At 34.2% G+C, this 25,578-nt stretch overlaps 1 protein-coding gene across 2 annotated transcripts; it reads left to right on the top strand.

Annotated features, from left to right (window-relative positions):
- The first annotated feature begins 15,842 nt into the window (after positions 1–15,842).
- On the top strand, positions 15,843–24,758 carry LOC110911856 (RNA polymerase II C-terminal domain phosphatase-like 1). Of its 2 annotated transcripts, none has more exons than XM_022156505.2 (18): positions 15,843–16,286; positions 16,359–16,639; positions 18,224–18,697; positions 18,785–18,995; positions 19,075–19,232; positions 19,329–19,399; positions 19,488–19,590; positions 20,122–20,205; positions 20,306–20,896; positions 20,992–21,055; positions 21,571–21,701; positions 22,636–22,689; positions 22,782–22,878; positions 23,193–23,365; positions 23,476–23,562; positions 23,653–23,718; positions 23,968–24,041; positions 24,135–24,758. In XM_022156505.2, the coding sequence occupies exons 2-18, from the start codon at positions 16,364–16,366 to the stop codon at positions 24,244–24,246; spliced, it is 2,826 nt and encodes a 941-aa protein (XP_022012197.1). In that variant the 5' UTR covers positions 15,843–16,286; positions 16,359–16,363; the 3' UTR covers positions 24,247–24,758. The 2 variants fall into 2 exon arrangements, with proteins under 2 accessions (XP_022012197.1, XP_022012196.1); XM_022156504.2 differs by having other exon boundaries at positions 15,844–16,253.
- The last annotated feature ends 820 nt before the right edge of the window (positions 24,759–25,578 follow it).

The following is a 25,578-nucleotide window of genomic DNA, read 5'->3' as shown; positions in this document are numbered from 1 at the left end:
TAATAATTTGTTTTACTATTTGGGTTACGGTATGGGACGTATTAATTAAACTAAATAGTAATGATAGTTGTTGTGGAAACTTCTGGACAATCTGTTTCGCTCAGTGCCATGCCCCGATGATTCCGCCATAGGTTTGGGTGTGACAATATAACACTATACATCCATCATAGACATGCTATCAGAAAAATATAACACTATATAACACTATGCATCCATCATATAACACTATATAAACCAAATAACACTATATAACACCATATAACACTATGTAACACTATATAACACTATACAGTTCTGAATGGTGGTTGCATCACAGAATTATATAACACTACAGAATTATATAACACCAAAAATCATTATATAACACCATGTAACACTATATAACACTATATAACACTATATAAAAATATATAACACTATACAGTTCTGAATGGTGGTTGCACTACAGAATTATATAACATTCCAAAATTAATAACCGGTGAACGAGATGACACAAATTCGTAGATTAATTCTTAAATTCAAATTCCTATAATAAAGGGTGGCGGTTATTTTAGGCAGTTATCTTTTAATCAATTAATTGAAACAAATAGAAAATTACTAATTCACCCTTCTAAATTAATTTAGATATAGGACACTTGTCATCACCACATTATTTCTCACCCTTCTCTCAATATTAGATTAATGTACAAGATCTTCTACTTATATATTTATATATATGTAACGTATATTTTGCTTCAATAAACTATGCAATAAATGTACCGTGGCTTCCATCTGATGTGTGAAAAATGCAACATATAAATTACATCAAATAAGGCATGAAACTAACCCTTTTTAGTACTAATGTTGGAAATAATCAAAGGTTACACTACACACGTTGAGGGTAACGTCACCTTCAAAAGAGGGGCCTACTACAATAACTAAGATAATCTCTTAAAAAGTGAAAAAGTGCGGAAATAATCAAAGGTTACACTACACACGAGTCGGATCCAAGTGATTCATCTTGTCTATCTGTTTTTACTTTTATTGTATTTTTTCGGAATTTTAGTTCGTTTTATTTTTCTAGTTTAAAAATCTTTTTCTAACTTTTGATTTGATTAGACGTTGAGGATAAACCGGTACTAAAAGCTCTTGTGTCCTTGGACGACCTCGGTATCTTACCAACACCATACTACGCTCACGATGGGTGCACTTGCCCATATGTGTGTTTAGTGTTAGTAAATATCGTGTTTTATAAATTTAAAACTTAGCTAAAAAGTGTAAATGGGCTTAAAATATATATAAAAAATATATAACACCACACACAAATCACCATCCGATGAGTAGGTTTAAAGTTAATGGCTTCTGTACTTTAACTTACCAAACCTTTATCTCAATATGTTTAACAGGGGTTCCTAATCTTTAGATTCATTTTAATCTTAACAATTGGGTGAAAATTTCAGCATTTCATTAACTGATCTATGAACAGTTATAAGGCCTGCAATTTTGGCCAAACGAACATAAAATGAAATACTTGATAAACTAATGGAAAACGAGTACGTCACTATAAATTGTCGACACATTGCAACGCGCGGATTCCCCACTAGTTATTATTAGAGTAAATTGCTAAAATCACCCCTGAGATTTGGGTATGGTTGCCATTTTATCTAAAACAACTTTTTTGTACCATACAGTCGTTTACTTTTGGGATTTTTTTGCCAGTCTTATCCAAACGTCATGTTTTTTACCCAAGTCGTCCCTGAGATTTGGGATTTTTTGCCATTTTCCTCCAAATGTTTGATAGAAAAAATAAATCAAATTAGATGTTTGGATGAAAATGACAAAAAACCCCAAAAGTGATGGACTATATTGTACAAAAAAGTTGTTTTTGATAAAAATGACAAACATGCCCAAACCTAAGGGAGGATTTTGACAATTTACTTGTATTATTATTATTATTATTATTATTATTATTATTATTATTATTATTATTATTATTATTATTATTATTATTATTATGTTTTACATGAGTAGCAAATGACCTGCGTGTTGCGGCGGTTACAGTATTTGTAAAGATGAAAAGTTTTGGGGTTGAATGTAAAAAAAAAGATCAAATAGTTTTGAGTTAAAGTAAAGATGAAAAGTTTTGAGGTTAAAAGTAAAGAATCAATAGTTTTGGCTTAAAAGTAAAAAAAAAATTGAAAAACCTCCAAGGCACAAGTTACAACATCTCTATGCTTAATAATGTAAATTATAGTATTGGATAATTATAGTATTGGGTAATGGGTAATGTTGCAAATTATAGTTTTGGGTAATGGATAATGGGTATGTTAGCATTTAGTTGGGTACGAGTATGTGCTATTTATCTACACAATCGTGTCATTTTATGTGGTTTCTATCACACCCCGATATTTTCACGTATTACCGGTGGGCCCGGTGGGAAGTATCGTGACGTAGTTGATATCATCATAGTCAATTAATCACAGTTTAATGCACAGCGGAAGTCTAAAAGTAATTATACAAACCAAGTTGAAAGTATAATAAAATATTACACAACGGATTGTAAAAGGATCCACAGGAGGATCTAAAAACAAAAGAAAAATTTTGTTCAACAGACTTCAAGTATTATAAGCTTGCAAGACTCTTTATTTAATACTCAGGAGTTTTCCAGCCCATTACGCGTAGTACCTGCACTTAGTCTTTTTGAAAAATACGTCAGTTTATGTTGGTAAATACAATTAACCGACTCCTTTGAAAATATTTAGGAAAATTGATTTAAATGCACAAGGCACAAATATTCTTTTATAACTTGTGTCCATTATTTAAAATAATCTTGTATACAGATTTATATGTTTGTCGTCCGTTCAGGGCCCGGTTAGAATAGCCGAGATAAGATTAATAGACACACCACTAGTATAGGCCCACAAGAAGTTTCCTCACAAGTGAGATACCGTTTTACATACACAACTGTCAGGTGTATGCCTACACCCCGTGCTTAAGTCATGGCCATTTCTAATGAATGAGCCGAGGATATGCAGGACACAGTCATTAACCCCCCAAAGGCATTGCATCAAACAAAACAGATTAAAACGGGTTTTGTAAATTTATTAATCACAATCCGATTAAATGATTTCATACCCGACCAAGCGGTATTATTAAATACCGTATCCCAAGCCCGTATAAGGGAAAATAAGTTAAAAGTATTTACCTGAGCTAAAATATAACTTATTCTCAGCCGTATATAAGTACAAGTAGCTTTTACTGGGCTCCTAATCTGGAACGAAGGTTTTAATAACCTATTAGATTCCTAATGGGTCTTATTTAAGTTATAATTTAGACCGATTAGTCTTAAAGAAAGGTTTACGGTTCAAAACACAGGATTAAGTGAAGACCGGGTTTGAATGTGATTTAGACTCAACAAGTATGAAGCCTTGTATAAATTGGGTAAACTAAATACATTCTGGATTTTGAAGTAAAAATGATAAGGTTTGACCCGTTTCGGCTAATTTATGCAAACTAGTTACATAAACCTTACCGAATGTGTATATGCGTAACGGGTAACCAAATGAGTCATGTACAAGTTCCATAAGTTATCATGCCTAAAATATGTTGTGATATCAGTAGGATATCTTCCCATATGTCCAAAACGAATTTAAAACCCATTTAAGCGTTGTAAGGGTATTTTGGTCATTTTCAAGTTTATAAAAGAGGTTAAATAGCAATCTGAGGTTCTAGTCTAAAACAATCAGCAAAAATATTTATTTTAACAAGTTACATTAGGAAGATATCACACATATGTGAAATTTATCATTTATGGCCAAACTATGCACCGTAGGGGCATTTTAGTCATTTCACATATGCTTTAAGGGTCAAATTTGGAAATCTGAGTTCAAGACTTATACTTATTGTTAAAGTATAAAAATTTGTTTATAACATCAGTAGGTAACAAGTCTTAGGTGTTAAATATGGTTTTAAACCATACTATGCGCCTAAATCGCATAAAAGTCGGTATTTGACGATATACGGGTTGTTTAAGGAAATATGAGATTTTGATCAGTCTCAACTATTTAAAATAATTTATTTAATGTATCAAATCAGTAGAAAAAGGTTTGACATGCAAATGATGCATAAAACTCATTTTATTAATGAAAAGGGTATTATCGTCAATTACCGAGTCCATGCAAGAACTCTATGTTATGATCAGTATAAAATTTGACAAAAATTTCCAAAAATCCCTAAATATTATATTACATCAGTGGGTAGAAAGTTTGGTGCCAAAATTTGGGTTTAAATGTGATTTATGCCAAAAATGCTATTTAATTAACAAAAAGCTTTTGTTTTACGATATCGTGCATAACTCTTATTTCAGACCAGAAACAGATGCCAAATTTTTAGGACATACTAATATTTCATTAATAAAGGTTTTTGTCCTCTCACATTTTCAAAAATCTCGTTTTAATGATAAAAGGGCATAATGGTCCATTTTTAAGCATTTAACGGGAACATGCAAATGAATCAGATTTCTATGGAACCATAAAGTATAATCTCAGAGGGTTATACTAACATGCAATGTGGTCCCAAAGGAAACCTAAGGCATAACTAAACTAAGCTAAATCGGGTCAGAACTGAAAGTCAAAGCAAAAGTCTACTTTTGCGACTTTCGGTTGCGAACCGAGCCTAAACTCAGAATTGTCGGGTTGAACATGCCTAAACATGTTCTTATATTATTTACCAAGTTATTTAAGTGTTAAAACATGTTCCATAACTTCTGTATTATCAGTTATGAATTATTTTAAATAAACTGACTCGTTTGACTTTTTGTTCATAACTTTGACCCGACAATTGACTGAGATAACGTGATAATTAGAAGGTGCCCTTTTAAGGGTTTAACACCTATATAATTACCAACACATAGCTACTTTCAATTCAAAAAATGGCTGGACCGTTAGTGATTAATCACAAAGTCAAAGCGTAATTACGCTAACTTTGACTTTCGGTCATTAAGCTAATGAAATCTTAACTATAGAAGCTAAGAACACTTACAATAGTCCTTAGCACGAATATTGAACTTGAGAAAGCTTCCTTGAACACCAGGATGCTTCAGAGAGTGAGTTTTGAAGTGAAAGTTTCTAAGTGTGCAAGAACAATTGAAAATCAAGGCTCTTATATAGGAAATTGGATGCTCTTGGATCATTGCAGCTGTACCTAGGAGATTACCAGATGTTCACAAGTGTCACTAAGGCAGTAAAAACCATTTACAAGCCCCAGGTATTGCCCAGAACTCATGCAAAGGCGGTGGACAGGCTGCAACATGCAGCTGTCCATTTTTTTGGTTGCTGGCACCTTCTACACGGCCCGCGAAGGATTTGAAGATAGCCTACGCGGCCTGCGACAATGGCTTGATCCGGTTAAAAGTTTGAAAACTTTGCAATTTCAGTCCCTGGTCCATTTTATGTTTAAATGACTTTCTTTTATTGCACTATTGACCCTCATAGTTAACTAACAAGTGCCTTGGGTCACAAATTAACTCCGTTAAGCTCCCGGTTAGTTGCGAGATCACCCGAAGAGTCTTGTTTTCATCGAAACTCCATGAGATTACTATCCGGTATTCGTGAGAGCAAAAAAACACAAATATCACAATGCTTTTGGGATCGTTAAAAGGTCACTCAGAGGTAACATTTAACATGTTGACACATTTAACCCCTTTGCTTTGTAAAATTCTCAATTTAAGCACAAACGGCTTTCTATGTCCGACAATTTATTCATTAAAGAATACGAACGTCGTGTGAGGTCAATCAGAGGCACAAGATTGGCATGTTGACACTTTGGATCCTTTTACATACATATTTACATTGTTTGACAACTTTAGTCCCTCGAAATTAATTCGTTATACGTTTAAAGTCCATGACACGTGTCTTCAATATATTGGACATGATTTTTGCGAGGTGTTACAGTTTCTAATCATTGTAAAATAGCAGGGTACAACTTAGATCATTTACATCATTTCCTCTATCTCCATTTATATAAGATGAACATTGTCCTCCCAAATATGCAGATGAACAATAACATTTTTTCTTTCCTTCACTCACAACCACTTTTTTATAATATACATAACTCACTCACATAATTATGCAGAATGAGATGTGAATGCTCTTAGTGATGTCTATCTACATGGTTGTGTCATTTTATGTCAAAAGATGAACATATTCAGATGACATGAGTACATGAGATTTCTGATTATAGTACTTGTGTCATCTTATATGTAGTTTGGGATAAAACTTAATAATAAGTCAATGACTATACAAGCCTTACATAATCGTACCAATTGATTTGGAGACAAACAAGTCCTTTATTTAATAATACTAACTGGGTGTCCGCGTGATATGACGAGGGCGACATTTTGCATTGTGGTACTTGTTTTTTGTAATTTTCTTATTTGTATAATATTTATTTTAGTATCCACCAGTGGATATACGTCATAAGCGTAGCCATCGGTTAGTCCATTTCATTGTGGTGTGCATGATTCGGTTATTATCCTCAACTGAAGCTGAAACCGAAGTCATTAGTTAGTCTATTTTATTAACCAAATGTTTTTGGTTAATCATTTTGGTTTATTCGGTTAGATTGATGTTTTTTTATTTGGTTCGTTTAATTTTGGTTAATAGCCAAACCCAAACTAGGTCATGATGAACTTAGAACTATTGTTTTGACTTTTTCGACTATAGTGTGTTTTGATTTAAAATAACTTTGATTTGTTGTTGAATACGATTATGTGTGCTTGTTCTTAGCTGGGATTATTGTTTGGTTATTGATTTTTGATGTGTTTGAAAAGAAAAAAAATCATCCTAGACACGTTTTAGTCCCTTATAGTTCTTGATCTAGAGTTTGGTTTTAGAAATAATCCAAGGTAACCAAGTTAGTTAGACCAGCTAGGTTAAAGTGTGCATCCAATTCCATTGAATAGGGAGGGATATGATTTGGGATTGTTAGGTATGTTCTAGGCGTTGTCTAATAGTTTGAACACCTGATAGCTCGGGGTTCTTCTGTTTTTTTGCGTTTAGTTGTTCTTAGGTATTTGGTGTACCAAGTTGGGGTTAGCTTCACAATTAGATGGTTGTTAATACCAGTGGTGTTACATAACCTAATAGCTGTGGGATTCTGTTTCGATAGGTCGAGTTAGTCCATCTTAGCACTTCATTACGATTCGAATCTTTTGCCTTTCATTTTTTGCCACTTGCTTTGCTTCATAGTCCTGTGATTTAGGGTTCTAAATCGACCTCGATGGCATCTGTCACGAAGTCCTTTACCCAAACTGATGACGTCTGCATCTAATCGTCGCCACCACCAATGCAACTCATCATTGCAAGACCTCTTTTTTTACCCTAAATAACTCGTTGTCAAGGTATTCAATTTTCAAGGTTCTTGATTAAGTTAATTGATTTCACTTATTACGTTTGTCTTGATTTTAGGTTTCGTTTTTTTGAATAATTAATGTCAAATACAGATACAACAGTATTATTATCAAAAACTTCTTTTAGAATCTTATTTGTAACAAGGATGGAAATTAAATTTACAGATTGTGATTTTTAATAGGAGAATATTAAGGTGCTTGTTTATGGCGAGATGGAAGGGGAGAGGCTTCATGAAGTTGACTTTTCTCATTCTTTGTCCAACATATATAATAACAATGGCAAATGTTTTCACCTTTGCATTGTCCAGCAGCAGATACTCCATATATCGTTTGGCATAGACTAATGCATGGAACACTTTTGCATGAGGCAAAAGGATGATTACTTTCACAAACTTGTTGGGTCATAACCAACTCAATGCCTGCAAATTTAAAATACATGTGTAGTTTCATATTATTTGAATATCATGTAATCATTCATTTGGTGAATACAACCTCTAGGAGTCGAAAACACATGCTATAATTTTATCATTACAATAATATATTATTGAACATGGTTCTACCAAAATAATAAAATAAATCAATTTCACTACTAAGAAATTAAGTATTTTTTTATGGTACAGAATTTGAAGGAAGAAAACTTTTAATTATGAAGAATAAGGGGCTTGGCAATTACCTGCACTCATGAGAGCTAGAAGAAATACGGTGACAATTGATGATTTTATCATGTTGATGTTTTTTTTCAACTATTGCTAAGCTTTTGTGGTAAGCATACTTATATAGGGGACGTTACTGAAGCATAAACTTATATAATAAATGCGCATTTATAATTGACAAATGAAAACAACATTCGATACAATAATATTGTGTTACATTACTCATTTTTAGAATGTTTATTTTTTATTTTTTTTATTTTTTTGAAAGGTGAATATTTAACTTAATTGATTTATAGGAGAAAATGGGCCACGAGAAGAGAAAATGGGTCATGAGAAACGATTTTGTTCTGATTGAGTTCTGGTTGTTGAATGTTTTCTTAAAGTAGGAATTTTGGTTTTCATGTGGGGTTTTAATGTTGATAATTATTCGTGTAAGTTTTTTTAGCGTGCAAAAAATTAACGTTATAAGAGCATTTACATTAGAGTCTATATATCCTATCAAAAACATCACTACATTTCATCCACTACTTTAACTCTACCTCTAAAATTTAACAAAAATCCCTAAACTCCCCTTAGAGCTTGTTTGGCTAAGCTTATTTAATTCAAAAATGACTTTTTGTGAAAATGACTTATTGACTTATAACTTTTTGAAAATAAATTTAAAAAAAAAATGTTTGGATTAGCTTATGGGGTGGGAAAAACCAATAAGTCAATAAGTGGTTTTTTTTTTTAAAGTGTTTGTCTTAGCTAATTCATGTAAAATAAGCAACTTCAAAAAGTCACTCATTGCTAAGTTTTCAAAACTAACTTTTTCTCCCCATGCAAAAAGTCATTTTGAAAAGTGCTTATTAGTTTGCCAAACACTTTTCTCCTTGTTAGCTTTTTGTAAAAGTCAATAAGTTATAAGGAGGTGTTGAAAAGCTTAGCCAAACACCCCCTAATTTGAAGAGCTACTATTCACTTGTATATCATTTCACACACACACATATAGGCTAGGAGTTGGCTACAAAGTCCAACTTTCCTAAAATGTGTAAAAAGTCATAAAACACCATAATGTCAACCATAAAACATACCAAAAAAACCACAAATAACATAATAAAGATTACTAGAACATCATATATATGTGGGTTTTGTGTTGTGTTTCGGATGATAAGGTTTTGATTATGGAATGACAAACATTATTGTGTTTCATGTTGATTACCATATTGAGTTTTATATTAATAGTTCTACGGTGATGTGTTTGAAGTTTTTATGGACTATTAGAGTTTGAATATGGTGTTTTAGTAATATTCACTATGTTATTTGTGAGTTTTAAGCGTATTTTATTGCTGAAATTATAGTGTTTTATGACATTTTACGCCTTTTAGGAAATGTGTACTTTGTAGCCGAACCACACCCATGTATATATATAGGGAGAACCATGAGAACTAGGTTTTCCAAAAGTTTTATTCAGAAAAAAAAATCTTATTTTTTTAAAAAAAAAAAAATCACTTGCTCAAGCAAAAAAAAAATGTCACATGCAAAAATTTACATCAGATGTAAAAAATTTATATCGTCATTAAGAAAATTTACATCATGCGTAAATAGAACTTACATTGGACATAACTATCGACTCAACATTTTTTGTTTGTTTTTTTTACATATATGTTTATAATATTTTCATCTACGTTTGTGCAAAAATGATGGCCCAACTCGCGCGGGAAGTAGGAGTTCTCATTGTTCTCACAACTCGTGGTGGTTCTTAATTGAACCGAATCCTATATATATATATATATGTAGAGAGAGAGAGAGAGAGAAATGAGATCAGGAGAAAACAGTTGGAAGTATGAAAATGATGAGAACGGATCCTGGCCAAACACGTGGCGCGCGATATAGTCAAGGCAGAAGGGTTTTTTTTTGTCCTTTTGTTCTCTTTTACAATGCATCTCTCACACATCTTTATATGCAAAAGCTCCAAAAAAAATTAAAAAAAAAACTTTTAACTTTTTTAATGAATTATTAATATATATTTAACATGTTAAAAGTGTTTGTGGCCGCTGCTTAACCACCTGAGAACACCCCATCATCTTCGCCGGCTACCACAACATCACATCTTCATCTCCAGAGCCGTTCCAACGTTTTTAGAGGCCTTAAGCGAACTACAAAGTCAGGGCCCTATTGAATTGGAATAAAGGAATTGAGATTGAGATTGAGATTTGAGACATTGAATAACCATAGCGATGATTTTTGCTAATCTTGGCCCTAATTTCGCTCAATCCGCAATCAGTTTCACATTGGTTACTCAAAAGACGCCGCAAGTAACGATGGTTGATGTGTTGTGTGAGTGGACAATGCAGACTCCTAGTGTAAATCCTAAATCTTGGGCCTAGAAACGTTGTTTAAATGGCAAACAAAACAAGTCTAATATATGAAAGGAAATAAAATTGGAGGCCCTTGTTTTTTGATGGCCCTAGGCCTTAGCCTAGATTAATAAGCCTTACGGGCCGGCCCTGTTCATCTCCACCTATTTGTTCCACCAACACCGTCTAGTCGCGGGTAAAACCCACCAGAACCGTCGTTTGAGATATATCTCAATTAGATATTAAACGTGATATGTTTCTTCCTTGGTACCCTGGAGTGAGAGAAGTAGGAGAGAGATTATTTCTGGAACAATAGAATTTGCACAAACAACTTTTGACAAACAGTCTGTATATAAACGAAAAAAATATATACATAGAAGGCAGAACATACAATTAACATTATAAACGAGCGCATCGAGAGGTAGTCATGCCGGGAATGGGAAGAAGGTGGAGAAAGTGGCGATTACATCTGAGAAAAAGCTTTTTTTATTTTTTTTAACGACACTGAAAATAGTCAATTAGGATTTGAATTTTGAAATAATATTTGGGTTTTTGCTGTTTGTCGCCTGAATGGGAAGGGGTCAAGTTTTTAAAACACTTTCAGGTTCAACATTACATAGATAAAGATAAGGGATTACGTTGACCAGATATCTTTATACTGGACATTTAAATGTAGAAAAGAGGTTTATCATCTTATATCTATATGGAATTCATTTATAGAATGTCACTAATGTTTACACTTTAAAATTAAATTCACTATATGAGTTTCTAATAAAATTTGCTAGTCATATGTAATATATTTGGGCTATTCAAACCAAACAACCTAATTTTTATATCGCGGTAATCATTTGTACACTAAGAAACTATTTGTACATTTTAATCCACACATCGGTGTTCACTAAAACAAACATCAAAACGTGGACAAGATACAGCAGGTCCTCACGGTACCTTCGGATGTATTTAAAACATTATAATTTAAAAGATACGATAGAAATACATAAAATAATTATAATTTTGTAGGAGAGATGGGAAAAGTGTAACTACTAACTAATTATCCATAATTTTATTAAAATTGAGGGATTAAAGTGTAATAAGAAGAGGGGATTAAAATATAATTAGTCTTTAAAATACTAATTTACCCTCATTTTAGAGCTGTCTCTTATGCATTAAGAAGAAAAAAGTTCTTATTTTTTGGGTATATTAAGATACCACTCCTTCACGTATTATATACATAGTGGAGGGTTCAAATGAAAAGAATTTTTTTGTAAAAAGAAAAAAGAAGAAGTTTCAACCAATAAGAATGCTTCATTTTACTTCATTTAATATTTGCACTTAATTTTAATATAAGAGTATATTGGTAAACTTACAAAAATCATTAATTTGTATTCTTCCCATTTAATAACTAACTAAGTTAAATTTGTAACTTGTTTTCAAAATATATACTTTTTCCAAATTAAAAAAAACAAGTTAATTTAAAGTGTAGAATAAATTACTAGTTGTGTAGGATAAATTACGAGTTGTGTAGGATATATTTTCGAGGTGTGTAGGATAAATTTCGACTGAGTAGAATAAAATTCTATAATGTGTAGGGTATATGAAGGAAAATTTTGATATGTGTAGGTTTTGATAATTAATGATTAGTTGACTAATTAATTAAAGACTTAATAATTAATTATATAAGTTATAAATGAAATAATATTTTACTAATATGCTCTTTCTCTTCTTTTTCTTCTCACATTAAATTTCTTCTGGAATTAACCTTCCCCTACATACATATATATATATATATATGCGCTTAATTAGGAATGCTTATATATATATATATATATATATATATATATATATATATATATATCAAAATAATATTTTAAACAAAAAGTCCTCAGATACAAGAATCCGAATCGTTAGTCTTGTTTTATCGTTCCGTTCGTTTAGCTATTTATTTATATATATTTTTAGGGTGACCTTGTCGTTGGATTTCTTTTGGATATTTATTTTATTATGCGGACTCATTTGTGGAACGCTTTGCAAACTGTGAGTAAATCTCATTCCCTTTTTTATAATTAATCTTTTTGGGGTGTATCACGTGTCACATAAATTCTCATGTTTATTCACTTTAATCATCAACATGCAAATCATTGTGTAGTTATGTGTGATGTGGTTGTTGGTTTGTTTATTTAGTTACGTGCAATAGTTTCTCAATTCGTAAGTACCTTATTATTCTTAGGCTCACTTACACCCGGTTGACCTTACCATATAACTATGGAATGTTAGTATCGCCTCATTATCCTTAGGCTGACATTTTTCTCATGACATGTGATGTGGGTATCATCTCACTTATTCATAGATTGACCATTTCCTCATGAATATGGGATGTAGGCATCGTCATCAATTTGTCACGCCCTTTGGGGTTTGAGACTCAAGTATTGTTTATTTTATTTATTGTTAGATGCTCATTATTTGGCACATTCGATTAACACATGAAATGCATCTTTACTTTAAAATAAATAAATGTTAGATGAACTAACTTTTTAAATAAACTATTTTATTTAAACTTAGATTTACTCACCAACTTCTTTTAGTTGACCCAAAAATATTTTACACATAATACAGAAATGAGGTTCAATGAGCATGGATGAAGGAAATGCAAGGTTGCCATAGACTAAATAAATGAATTTCTCTATGTTTATGTATTGAATTATGTACGATTTATTTGGAAAATATTTTGTCTAATGTGACATTTTGAACTATCACATGAATAAATATTCAAACATTTTATAGTGCCATAAGTTTTGGACAATCACATCGCTTCGACCGATAATCAGCCGTAAGTCAGGGGGTGACAATGGTGGTGGTGATGTTTTAGAGAGAGATAGAAGGGAGGAGGTGGGATTTTATAAAAATAATTTTTTTAAATAATGATTTTTTACAAATAAGCATGTCACATCACTAAAAAATCGCCACGTCATTAAAAATAGAGTGCTGTCAGACAACAAATAAAAGTTGAGAGTGTTGGGATTGAACCCTAACAGAGGAACAGATAATGTAAAGCCAAAACCGAATCCCATCAGTGGACTTCAAATAAGCAGCAGTTTACTCTAATCTCTCCCCTTGACAGTGGTTATCTAACAACTGATAATCTTAAGTGCTGCTCAACTACAACAACTGATAAACCAAACTCTGATGATTACCTAACAACTGCTAAAGACAAACTCTGTTGCTCTATCTACTGCTGTTTCCTAAGTGCTGCTGAAGACTCAAGCACTGCCCTCTCAAAGACTGATCACCTTTGAAGAAAGCATTGAAGACTCAACATCTGTGCAAAGGCTACAACAGTGGAACGTGAAGCAGTAGTTTTCATTTTGTTTTGTATGTTAGTGAATATCAGATGTTACATAACAGTAGTTTGTATAGGACAGTATTTGTAGTTTGTTCGGTCGTTAGATGTCACTATCATGGTGACGTCAGCTGAAGTATATCAGCAGTTTGGTTTGCCTATAAGTATGACAGTACTCTGTACTGTTACACTTGATCGTTTTGAGTGAGTTCTTCTCCTCAATTCATCCTTTCATCTTGTGCAACCAACTCTGGTGTATCAGGCTGAGGGGGAGTTTAGATTGTAAGCTTTTACTGTAATCTTTTGGTTTTATGTAAATCATTTGAATCAATGAAAAGCAATTATTTATCAATCTATACTTTCCTTTGTTTGTGTTTACAAAGTTTGCTACTCATTTCCGCTGCACTTATTCGTTTTATGCAAACAAACACGAATCATGACAGCCTCAGATCCTAACAGAGAGTTATTTAAATACAATATCCCATAAAAAATAAAGTATAGCGTAATATGATGTGACGTTTACATAACTATTTCCGGAAGTTAAGACCGTGGGGTATGGTGGGGCGTGGGTTTTGAGCATGGGTTGACACGTGGACTTCGAGGGGCACCGCTGGTCAGTTGCATGTTGGGTCGGTATGGCGGGACGTGGCTAGCCCGCGTGGGTTGGCCACGTGTCAATTATTATAAAAAAATTGAAAAAAGCCTAAAATTATTATAAAAATACACACAAAATTAAAAAAGGCCTAAAATTATTATTAAAAGTTCCTAAAAATTACAAAATCCTACAAAAAAAAAAGGATTACAAATTAAAAAAAAAAACATAATTAGACATATAAAAAAAACCCTAATTAAGCGTTAGGTAGATTTCGAACAGGGCGAGCTTGTCAAACGGCTTCCGCTCCTTGCCCCACAACTCGATGTTGGCCACCGTCACCCGGTCTTCGTGACTTATATCACCGCCCGGGACGCTGTCGTAGTAGGCTTTAAAACGGTCGAGCTTCGGTCGTAGTTCGCGCCACTTGTGTTGGCACACGTTTAGATTGTGCCAGTCGTTCCCCACGTTGTGCCGGTAGCTAGCGAAAGCTTCCAGCCAGTAACGGGTCTCACCGGGTTGGCGGCCCTTCATCGCGTCTACGACGCTCGTTACAAGTGCTATCTCTTCCTCGTGCGTCCATGTGGCCATTTTTCAAGTGTGGGTAGCGGGTTTGGGTAGGTGGAGTGAAGGGTTGGGGTAGCGATGTGGACAGACGGTGGGGGGTTTTATAGTAGTTGGGGTATGGGTTTGGCTTGGCCCAAACGGTTGTTTTTTAAAATTTAAATCCTAGCCACCTATAGCCTAGCCAACCCAGCCAATGAGAGCCGGCCACGGAAGACCGATAGGCCCGCCCAACGCCCGGGCCGAAACCTCCGCCCAAGGGGCCACGCCGAAACCAAGCTCACTCGGGGTGGTGACTTGGGCGTTTGTACCCAACCCACGCACCATACCCCATAGTCTAATATTCACACATCTATTCTCTCTATCTCTCGAAATATACATTCATATGTAGGAGTAAGATCAAATACAAACCACATTTCGCATACAAACTGTAAGAACCATTTAAAAAGTGCCATGTGACATCCAAACAATTATAGAGAAATGGTGAAATAATACTCTAAATAATATCAATTATATTGAATTCCTTATAATTATGCTAACAAGCAATTAATTCTTTATTTGGATATTTCTTTTGTTTTCAATGTGCTGATGTAACTTTTTATAAAGAAAAGTGTTATATCATTTACATATGTGCTAGAATCAATTATCTTGATTAATTTTTATGTGCTAATATAATTCAAAAGTGCTACTTTTATGTATGTATTGATTTAATATGTGCTAATTTAACTTTTTTTAAGTGCTAGGATTTATTCTCACAGTTTATAGGATAAATATGATTTGTATCAAAACCAACCTCTTCGTATGTATAAGTATACAGAGAAAATAAAAGAGTTTGAGAATAGTAGAAGGGCCTTTCGATGAATTTGTGTGAACACAACATGCCTTGAATCTAACCCTATGTTCACATGCCTTGAATCTAACCCGAGGCCTAAATTGTGCATTTGTGTGAACACAACATGCCATGAATCTAACCCTAGGCCTAAACTTACGCCTCTCTACCCCCATGACATCTTTATATATGACCCACACCCAAACAGCCAAACACACATCAAAAATCATCTCTTATCTAATCTAGGGTTTCTTATTCCTCAATCATCATCTCCACCTAAATTCCCCCCTAATTAGATCTAAAAATCCAAATCTATAACTCCTTAATCGTTCATCAGCATCATCTCCGTCACAGATCTAACGAATCTCGCCCTAATTTGTTCAATTTCAAACAACAGATCAACATCTGTTTTAATTTGTGATTTTTTTGTGCATAATTTGAGACCGCATAAGACGAATTCAATCAATCCAACGCAAAAACTTCATGATTGATTACCGATCTATACGTATATGAATCTGTACAACAAACAATCATAAATCGAAGAAGACGAAGGTGAAACGAGAGAGATTGATTACCGATCTATACGTATATCAACGATTTCTGATAATTTTTTATTTTTTTTTTGTTATTGATTTGTAATAAATTGATTTTTTGAAGGAAAAATGTATAAATCGGTGGTGGCGGTTTACGATGGGGAAAAGTTTATCGGTGATGTGGAGGCGTGTTTTGATTATGATTTGATGAATAAGAATGCGAATTTGAAGGATAAAATCAGGATTTCGTATTATTCAACACCGAGTGAGAGATGTTCGCCACTTGCTGTTCTGTACACAATCAGTACACCACCGTCTAGGGTTTGCTTGAAACTGGAGTCCAACAATGTCAACGTGAACTCGCAATTGAGTCTTTTGCACGCTACGTGTCTCGGAGAAAACAAGGTATTTGAAAGTTGAAACCCTAATTTACTCAGAAAACACAGATTAATTAATCATTAATTAATATAAAAAGAAGATGATAATTTATCAATTCATCGAAACTGAAAGTGAAATTGAAATCGAAATTTGAAGTTAATTTGGAACACTAAATTTACTTTTTTATGTTGAGGACTTTGGTGGACAAAGACGAAACCCTAAAAAGAAAACCTAAAATTGGGACCTTTAATTTTGGATTGACTTGATGAAGAACTCGTATGGTAAAAGATAAGATGACTGATTTTCTGTGAATTTGTGAATTTTGGACTGTTTTTTATGTTAAGCAGGAAAATTATTAATTATTAATAAAAAGGTATTTTATAATCTTGCGGTTCTTGGAATTCACTTTTTTTATATATATAAATGAAAACCAGTTACATGTTCAGATCTGGGAATTTATTTCCAAGAAGTAACATATGAGAAACCATTTTTAGGTTTTGAGGGACAGATTTGACTCATAATTTGCAGTTTTACTAACAAGAAATGCAAATGAAAAATCCTTTTTGAGTTTGAGGGACAGAGTTGACTCATAATCTGCAGTTTTACTTCCAACAAATACAAATGAAAAATCATTTAAGTTTGAGGGACAGATGACTCATAATTTGCCGTTTTACTTCCAAGAAATACAAAAGAAAAACCATTTTTTTTTTTGAAAAATTATCAATTTGGACCCATGGAATAATTTTAAAACATTCATATGAAGACTGATCTGGGAATATATCTGCAGTTTTTGGAGTTCACCATTAAAATATACAAATGAAAACATTGTTAATAATATACATGTGCCGTTTGGGAATTTTGCTTCCAAGTAATACGAATGAAAAAAACATTTTCTTTAAGTTTTGAGCGGACTGGTTCGACATACAATTTGCAGTTTTGCCTGAAATTTGGAACTGAGGAATCGTGGATATTATTCTCTTTCGAGAACTCATGACTGAAACTTGTCATCTGGATGATTCTTCATCGAATAGTCTTGCCCTGAAGAATAAACCAGTAAATGATATTTATGTTAAAGCTCTTGTTTTGATTTTGCTCAGAAGAATAAACCAGATTATGCTATCAGTTCAAAGAAAACTCGTAATTGTTTAACTGGAAACATTAGCTGGTCCTGTTTTGATTTTAAGCGTTGAGACGTTGAAGCAATTAAACAAATGCATTCCAAAACAAAATAAATTGTATCTAATCGTGAGTATAGGTCTCCCTTTCTTTTCTTTAATCTGGCTTCGAAAACTGGTTTAGTCCATATCTTAATAACACCCGACAATATAAATATATATTCAAAGTACAAGGAGGGTTTTATCGACTTCCTGATATAAACCGTCATTATTACTTAGCATTTGCATACTGACCTTTGCCTATATGTTCTTTTTTGCGTGTCGCATGTGATCCTCTTAGTTATTACTACATAAATGTGTATATTTTACTTCTGGTCGTGTTTATGCATATCTTGAAACTTATTTGAGTGTGTCATTAAATAGTATCTGTAACATTAAGTTAGCCTATTAATACGTGATCTGATTACCATCTTAATGTGTTGTTCACTATGTGCAGACTGCTGTTGTCTCACTTGGTGGAGATGAACTGCACTTGGTGGCAATGCGTTCTAGAAGAAACGACTTATTTCCATGTTTTTGGGGATTTATCATTGCGCCAGGGCTTTATGAGTCATGCTTAGTTATGCTGAACCTAAGATGTTTGGGCATCGTATTTGACCTTGACGAGACTCTCATAGTAGCCAATACTTTGAGGTCATTTGAGGATCGAATTGAATCCTTACAAAGGAGACTAAGCTGTGAAGCTGACCCGGCACGTATTGCTGGTATGCTTTCCGAGATTAAACGATATCAAGACGATAGAAATATCTTAAAACAATATGCCGAAAGTGATCAAGTTGTTGAAAATGGCAAGTTAATCAAAGCAGAGTCTGAGGTTGTCCCTGCTTTATCAGACAATCATCAAACTGTTGTTCGCCCACTTATAAGATTGCGAGAGAAGAACATCATCCTCACCCGTATCAACCCACTGGTATACATTTATTGTATGGACACTTGATCTTATTCATTTATATTTATATTTATTTAATATCTCACTATAGCCCTTGCATTTATCAAGATTCGTGATACAAGTGTTCTTGTGCGATTGAGACCTGCATGGGAAGATCTTAGAAGCTACTTGATTGCAAGAGGACGAAAGCGTTTTGAGGTTTATGTTTGTACAATGGCTGAAAGAGATTATGCTTTGGAAATGTGGAGGCTTCTCGATCCAGATTCAAATTTAATAACCATAAAAGAGTTGTCGAACCGTATCGTGTGTGTGAAATCCGGTTAGTTTGTGTTTCTTTACTTATATTATGCAATTGTTATAGGGGCATTTTACTCATATACTTGTTTCAAATCTACCAGGGTTGAAGAAATCACTCTTTAATGTTTTTCAAGATGGGAACTGCCATCCCAAAATGGCATTAGTTATAGATGATCGTTTGAAAGTGTGGGATGAGAGAGATCAACCTCGTGTTCACGTCGTTCCTGCTTTTGCTCCATATTATGCTCCTCAAGCTGAAGTACTAATTAACATTAATTTCTTAATTTAAAGCGAGAATTGTGTTTATATTATCCTTATGCTATCATATTAATGCATGTATCTTTTTTCCTTTTAGGCAAACAGTGCTGTTCCTATCCTTTGTGTTGCTAGAAATGTTGCTTGCAGTGTCAGAGGTGGTTTTTTCAAGTAAGAACATATGCATTAATTTCACAGTTTGGTCAATACCTGTTGGTTCTTAACTTCTTTTGGCATAACAAGCTCTATCTTTGTACAGGGACTTTGATGATAGCCTTCTGCAACGAATCAATGAAGTCGCATATGAAGATGAAATAAAAGATATTTTGCCTCCAGACGTCAGCAACTATTTGGTTTCTGAGGTTAGTGATCATAAAGAGTCAAGATTTATTCTTTTTTCCTTTTATAAATTATGGCTTCCAGTCTAAGCAGTTAATGTGGTAAAAACTCGGATATCGGTCAAGGACCGATATGAGATATAGGTTATCGCGGTGGGATATCGGTATTTTTAATATAATGTGGAATTGATTATAGCAATTTAACACTAACAGTTAAGTATACTCTCCTACCATTAACAAATTAACCTTTTTCAATTTGCAAAACACTAACAATTTTAGCAAGTAGGAACTGATTAAGACTTAAAACACTAACAATTAACAATTAAGAGTTAACACACTAATAGCAGCAGTAAGAAGAAAGACGAATGGTAGAACTAAGAAGAAAGGTACTGATATCAAGAAATCAGTGATATATCGGTCAATACCGCTGATAATATATCGGTACCGGTATTTTACATGGGGACCGATAACCGTTATATCGGTGATATATCACCGATATTAACTGCATAGCTTCCAGTGTTGTGATTGTTGCTGTATAATCTGCTCACTGCCCAGGATGATGCTTCTGCTTTAAATGGGAACAAAGAACCACTTGGTTTTGATGGGATGGCCGATGCTGAAGTAGAAAGAAGGTTAAAGGTAACTGCTTTTATTATGATGCTATTATTCTAGTTGCTCATTTGGCCATTTATTTTCGCAAGTTAAGAGTTGATTGACGCTTAATTTTATGACCATCCAGGAGGCTATAGCTTCATCAACCATTGCTCCAGTGATGCCTAAGCTTGAAACTGTACTTAAAACAGCTTTCCAGTACAATTCTACACCTGCACCACCTGCATCAACGCCTATTGTGCCACCAGGGCCAATCGTCCAATGCGCTAACAAGCAGCTGCTATCTGTACTTGAACCATTAACTCAAGTGAGCCATCAAGAAACAAGTTTGCATAGTTCTCCTGCAAGGGAAGAAGGTGAGGTGCCAGAATCTGAACTCGACCCCGATACAAGACGCAGGCTCCTCATTTTACAACATGGTATGGATATGAGAGAACCAGCCACCAGTGAACCACCACAGTTTCCTGTAAGACCACCTCCAATGCAAGTTTTAGCTCCTCGGGTCGAGCCACATGGCGGGTGGATTCCATTGGGTGAAGACATGGGTCCAAGACAGTTTAATCGAATAGCACCATCTCCTAAAGAATTTTCTTTGCATTCTGAACAACCTATGCATATTGACAAAAAACACTCTTTTCGTGCACCACCCTTTGGTCAAAAGGTGGAAGCTTCTATACTGCCTGATAGAGTTGTTGAAAATATGAGGCCACCTAAGGAGGTAATTTATGTCTCTACTGCTGCTTGTATGTATTATGCTGGTTTGTTATGATATAAATGTATATGTTAAGTTAATATATACATATATATTCGCAGGTCCTTCAAAGAGACGATAGGTTGAGGTTAAGCCATTCACCTCCTGTTCACCCCTTGTTCCAAGGTAAGCCCAATGAAAATTGCTCTCTTATAAGCAAATATCAAATATCATATCTTCTATAGAGTTTATATGAATTTTAGTCACAGATTCACAGGGTTCTTTAAAACTTACTGATATTTTTGAAAAGTTCCAAATAAACTCCCTTAAATGAAAAATGAAGTTTCATTTTTGTCACCATCTAAACATGAAATGAATTTACTGTATTCTGATTACCAATTTTAACGTTGTTAATTTAACAGTTTTTAAATCTTATTTTGTTGAAGGGGTGTTAAATGGTTAACGAAGGAGTATTGACAGCGAAACACATAAATAATTACTATCTTGGTCCAGGATATTAACTACATTCAAATAGTTTACAAACACCCTAAGTTGGGAAAGTTTTTTGGTCTTGTAATTGATATTTTGCTGGCTCTATGAACTTTGCATATTTAATAATATAGATGCATCAGGAATCAGAAATAAGTTTGATTATTTATTTATTTTTTTGTATTTTTCAATAATGGGAGTGTATTTTGTAGGGGAGGAAAGCTCCTTGCGGCATTCATCATCAAGCAATGGGAATATGGATAATGAAACCGGCGGCAATGATACGTTTGCTGAATCTCCTGCTGAATATCTACATTATATTGCTTTTAAGTGTGGAACCAAGGTATTAGAAATTAGAATAATGAATCCCTCATCTACTAAATGTGTGCTTGCAGATTATTATTATTATTATTATTATTTATATTATTATTATTATTATTATTATTATTATTATATTCAAATGGAATTCCTAGAAGTGGAAATTTGACCTATTTATGTATGAACGGGCCGATTTGGGTTATGTTCCATCTCATATAGGACCCGTGGGCTAAATAAAAAAATTTCCTTATTCTAAGATTTGTGTTATCACAATATTGATATTGTTTTTGTAACCAGACTTAACACATCAACTAGTTTTAAAGAGTAAAATGCCATTTTCGTTCCTAAGGTTTGGCCGGTTTTGCGACTTTCATCCAAAGGTTTGTTTTTCCACATCCGGATCCAAAAAGTTTGAAATCTTGCCATTTTCATCCGGCTCGTTAACTCCATCCATTTTTCTCCGTTAAGTCAGGGGTATTCCAGTCTTTTTTTGTTAACTTAAAGGGCAATTCAGTCTTTTTCACTTTATGTACAAGCATTTAGCATAATGTACTAGTATTCAAAAGACCGAATTGCCCTTTAAGTTAACAAAAAGGACGAAAATACCCCTGACTTGACAGAGAAAAATGGATGGAGTTAACGAGCTGGATGAAAGAGGCAAGATTTCAAACCTTTTGGATCCAGATGAGGAAAAACAAACCTTTGGACGAAAGTCGCAAAATTGGCCAAACCTCAGGGACGAAAATGACATTTTACTCATTTATAAAAGAATAAAAGACAATGAAAGGTGTTTACAAGTCAACACAATCCGACCAAGTAAGTTTTGAATTTTGACTCAACACCAAAAACGACCCATTTTGACCTGTGCTGGACCCACGTACTTTTTCCACCTCTAGGTATCTTCTTGAGAATGAAGTGACGCTTTCTTGTTCTGTCAACTTACTGTATATATAATGTAGGCTGAGTTCAGGTTGGCTCTGGTCCCTGGCATCAAACTGCAGTTCTCTGTTGAGGTATTTGATTTTTTTTACAGCTCAATACGTTACTTATGAAGACAATTTCCAAGTCATTAATTTTGGGCCAAACAATCGGCCGTCTTTTACAGGTATGGTTCGCTGGAGAGAAAATCGGTGATGGAACTGGGAGCACGCGTAGGGAAGCTCAACACCATGCTGCCGAGTCATCTCTTATGAATTTGGCAGGTAAAAAATATTTACCCTGGTGTTTTCGATTGTCTTTGCTTCTCACATTTCTTCACAAAATATATTTACTGGTGTTCTAGATTTTCTTGGTTTCTCACATGTCTGTATTGAAACAAAATCTATTTTAAGTTTGTGTATGTATAGGTTTTGGACCTTTTGGTCATATCTTGTTTGTGTTGCTAAACACCTTGATTGAAAGCAAGACTGTCTATTTGTTTATGAATATATTCTATATTTTTATGTCCATATTTGTACAACCATTAATTTACAAGTGGCAACAACTATTCTAACCATTGTAGGCGATGTTGGTGCAGATAAGTATTTAGCGTGTCTAAAACCTGGAGATGAGGGGGGGCTTATAAATGATGGGAGTCCTTTTAGACATCCGTCTTTGCTAAGGGAGGAATCTACTTCACTTCCAAGTGCATCAGTACCAGCAAAGCTAGAGATTCCCAAGAAAAGCTCAATTGATGCACTTAATGAACTAGTAAGATCTCATTATAGCTTGAAAAATATCAGTCACAGTGTTCTATAATTCTATTGTCCACAATTGTAAAGGGTATTCGGTTATTGATTGATCATATTTTACATTTTCAGTGCACGATTGAGGGTTTGCACATGACTTTTCAACCTCAGCCTCAAGTTTTAACTGGTATGGGTGTGAACAATGAACTATATACACAGGTAATTATTTGATATATTGTTTATGTGGTCACTTATGTTTTTTTTCCCTTTCTCATTTGCAATGCTTATGTCTCTTTGTCATGTTTTTAGGTTGAAATAGATGGGGATGTGTGGGGTAAGGGAGTTGGGATGACATTGGATGAAGCTAAGATGCAGGTACATATCTGTTCTATATTATCATGATTTAGGAGGTCTTATTCAATTAATCCTAGGGGTGTTTATAAACTGTTAAACCGACTGTACTAACCAAACCGAAGCAAGTCTGCCGGTTTGAGATCCAGATGGTTCGGTCCGCTATAGAACTTGGAACAAGCTGTTTAATAAAACCGGACGTTTACCCTTTATTATTAGTATTTTTTTCATTTTTGGGATATGCAAATTTAATGTTTTTACTTTACTCTTCAGGCTGCGGAAGCTGCTTTTCAAAATCTGAAAGCAAAGATTGGCCAATTCCCTAAAAAACGTCAACTTTCTTCTAGGTCCGTTCTTATAGAAATGTAAACCCAAATTATTTGAAAAGGTTGGCATCTTGAAGACTCATATTAACAGATTTATTTGTTTATTTGGATCAGATCATTTCAAGGAATGCCAACGAAACGGTTTCGACCAGAGGACCCAAGAGTTATGCAAAGAATGGCAGCATCAGCAAGATACCCCAAGCACAACGCCTCTCTCGTTCCTTGACAAACTTGCAAATATCCTTGCTACAAATTTCCAACCGTACCTTGGACAAGTTACAAAATCTCCTTTCCTTCCTTGACAACTTACAAAATTGGTCCATAGAATGGTTCTTTATTAACATTCCTTTACCATGCTCGGCTTTGTTAAATACCCATCTGTGAATGAACCACCCTTTCGAGCCAAGACCTTTTGGTTGTTTTTTGAACTTAGATCCATTGAGATGGAGAAAGCAGAGATTGTATCTGACTTTGACTTGGAGCTTTAGTGGCCCATCCTCTGTTTTTGGTCTCTTTTTGCCGCCATGATGGACGGAAAACCTCTTACCGCCAATGCCTAAAACTGGGATTGAGAATCAATACAGTTTCTTGGTTTGGGGTGAAGGATGGCTGGTATTGTTTGAGATTTGGAAGCAACCGTCATGCTGCCAAAGATGATTTTTAAGATGATGGTGCTGCATGCAACTTTGTACTTTTGTAGTTGCTAATGTCCAATGTCAAATGATTTTTATTCATTTATTTATCTTTCTTTTCAATTTTATTCTGTTTTCAGTTATTTAAGCAATCAATCATGGTAATGGCAAGTGTCATACTTTCCATGAACCTGCCGTGATTATTTAAGCAATTATGGTTGTAGAACGTACTATTGGATTTGATCCAATGAGTATGGCCAAAACATAAAGACCATCTCCAACAGGCAACGGGTAGGGTTCATGGGTGCATACTACCAACTCGGAGCTGCCCATCCTACCTGACGTCCTTCTCCCCATTTATCACACGGGCAACAGGTAGGGCTCAAGGGCACATACTCCAATTCGGCAGCTGCCTGCCCTACCATACCCTTCTCACCATATTTCACGTATTTGGATGGATTTAGGATGCACCCTCCCTAACAAGCGTCCCGTTGGAGATGGTCTAATTACTAGTTAACTAATTCTATTATGAGAAAGTTATAAATATGTACATCATAACGATATAAAAAATATAGAAAATATTACTAATTCATTTGAAATTTATGAATCTTAAGAATTTTAACATTAAATGTAAAAAACTTGATTTGCTTTTTAAATTTTTCAAGATCGTGTTTGCATATGTGATTCTGAACACCTTTCAATGTGTCATTTGAACGAGTTTTCTGTACTTTTAAAGAGATCCTATAGTGAATTGTGAAAATGAATTGTACACAAAACTAATTAATATTTCGATGGCGAAATATGATTATTAGAGGTAGCAAGATCTATAGAACATTGTGGGTTCAACGAAAATTAAAACAACATCAAGAATTCCTGTCAAAATTCTGCATATTCGCCAAATGTATTCGTCTTACATTCCTCCATAA

The sequence above is a fragment of the Helianthus annuus genome, chromosome 15 (genome assembly GCF_002127325.2).
Source record: "Helianthus annuus cultivar XRQ/B chromosome 15, HanXRQr2.0-SUNRISE, whole genome shotgun sequence".
Classification (NCBI taxonomy): domain Eukaryota; kingdom Viridiplantae; phylum Streptophyta; class Magnoliopsida; order Asterales; family Asteraceae; genus Helianthus; species Helianthus annuus.
This window is presented reverse-complemented; position numbering and strand designations above follow the sequence as displayed.

What these genes read in the sequence shown, in the direction of transcription:
- LOC110911856 (XM_022156505.2), top strand. Translation starts at nt 16,364, where the DNA reads ATGTATAAATCGGTGGTGGCGGTTTACGATGGGGAAAAGTTTATCGGT. An exon ending in CGTGTCTCGGAGAAAACAAG is followed by an intron (nt 16,640 to 18,223) that starts GTATTTGAAAGT and finishes CACTATGTGCAG; the next exon opens with ACTGCTGTTGTCTCACTTGG. An exon ending in TGTTCACCCCTTGTTCCAAG is followed by an intron (nt 21,056 to 21,570) that starts GTAAGCCCAATG and finishes TGTATTTTGTAG; the next exon opens with GGGAGGAAAGCTCCTTGCGG.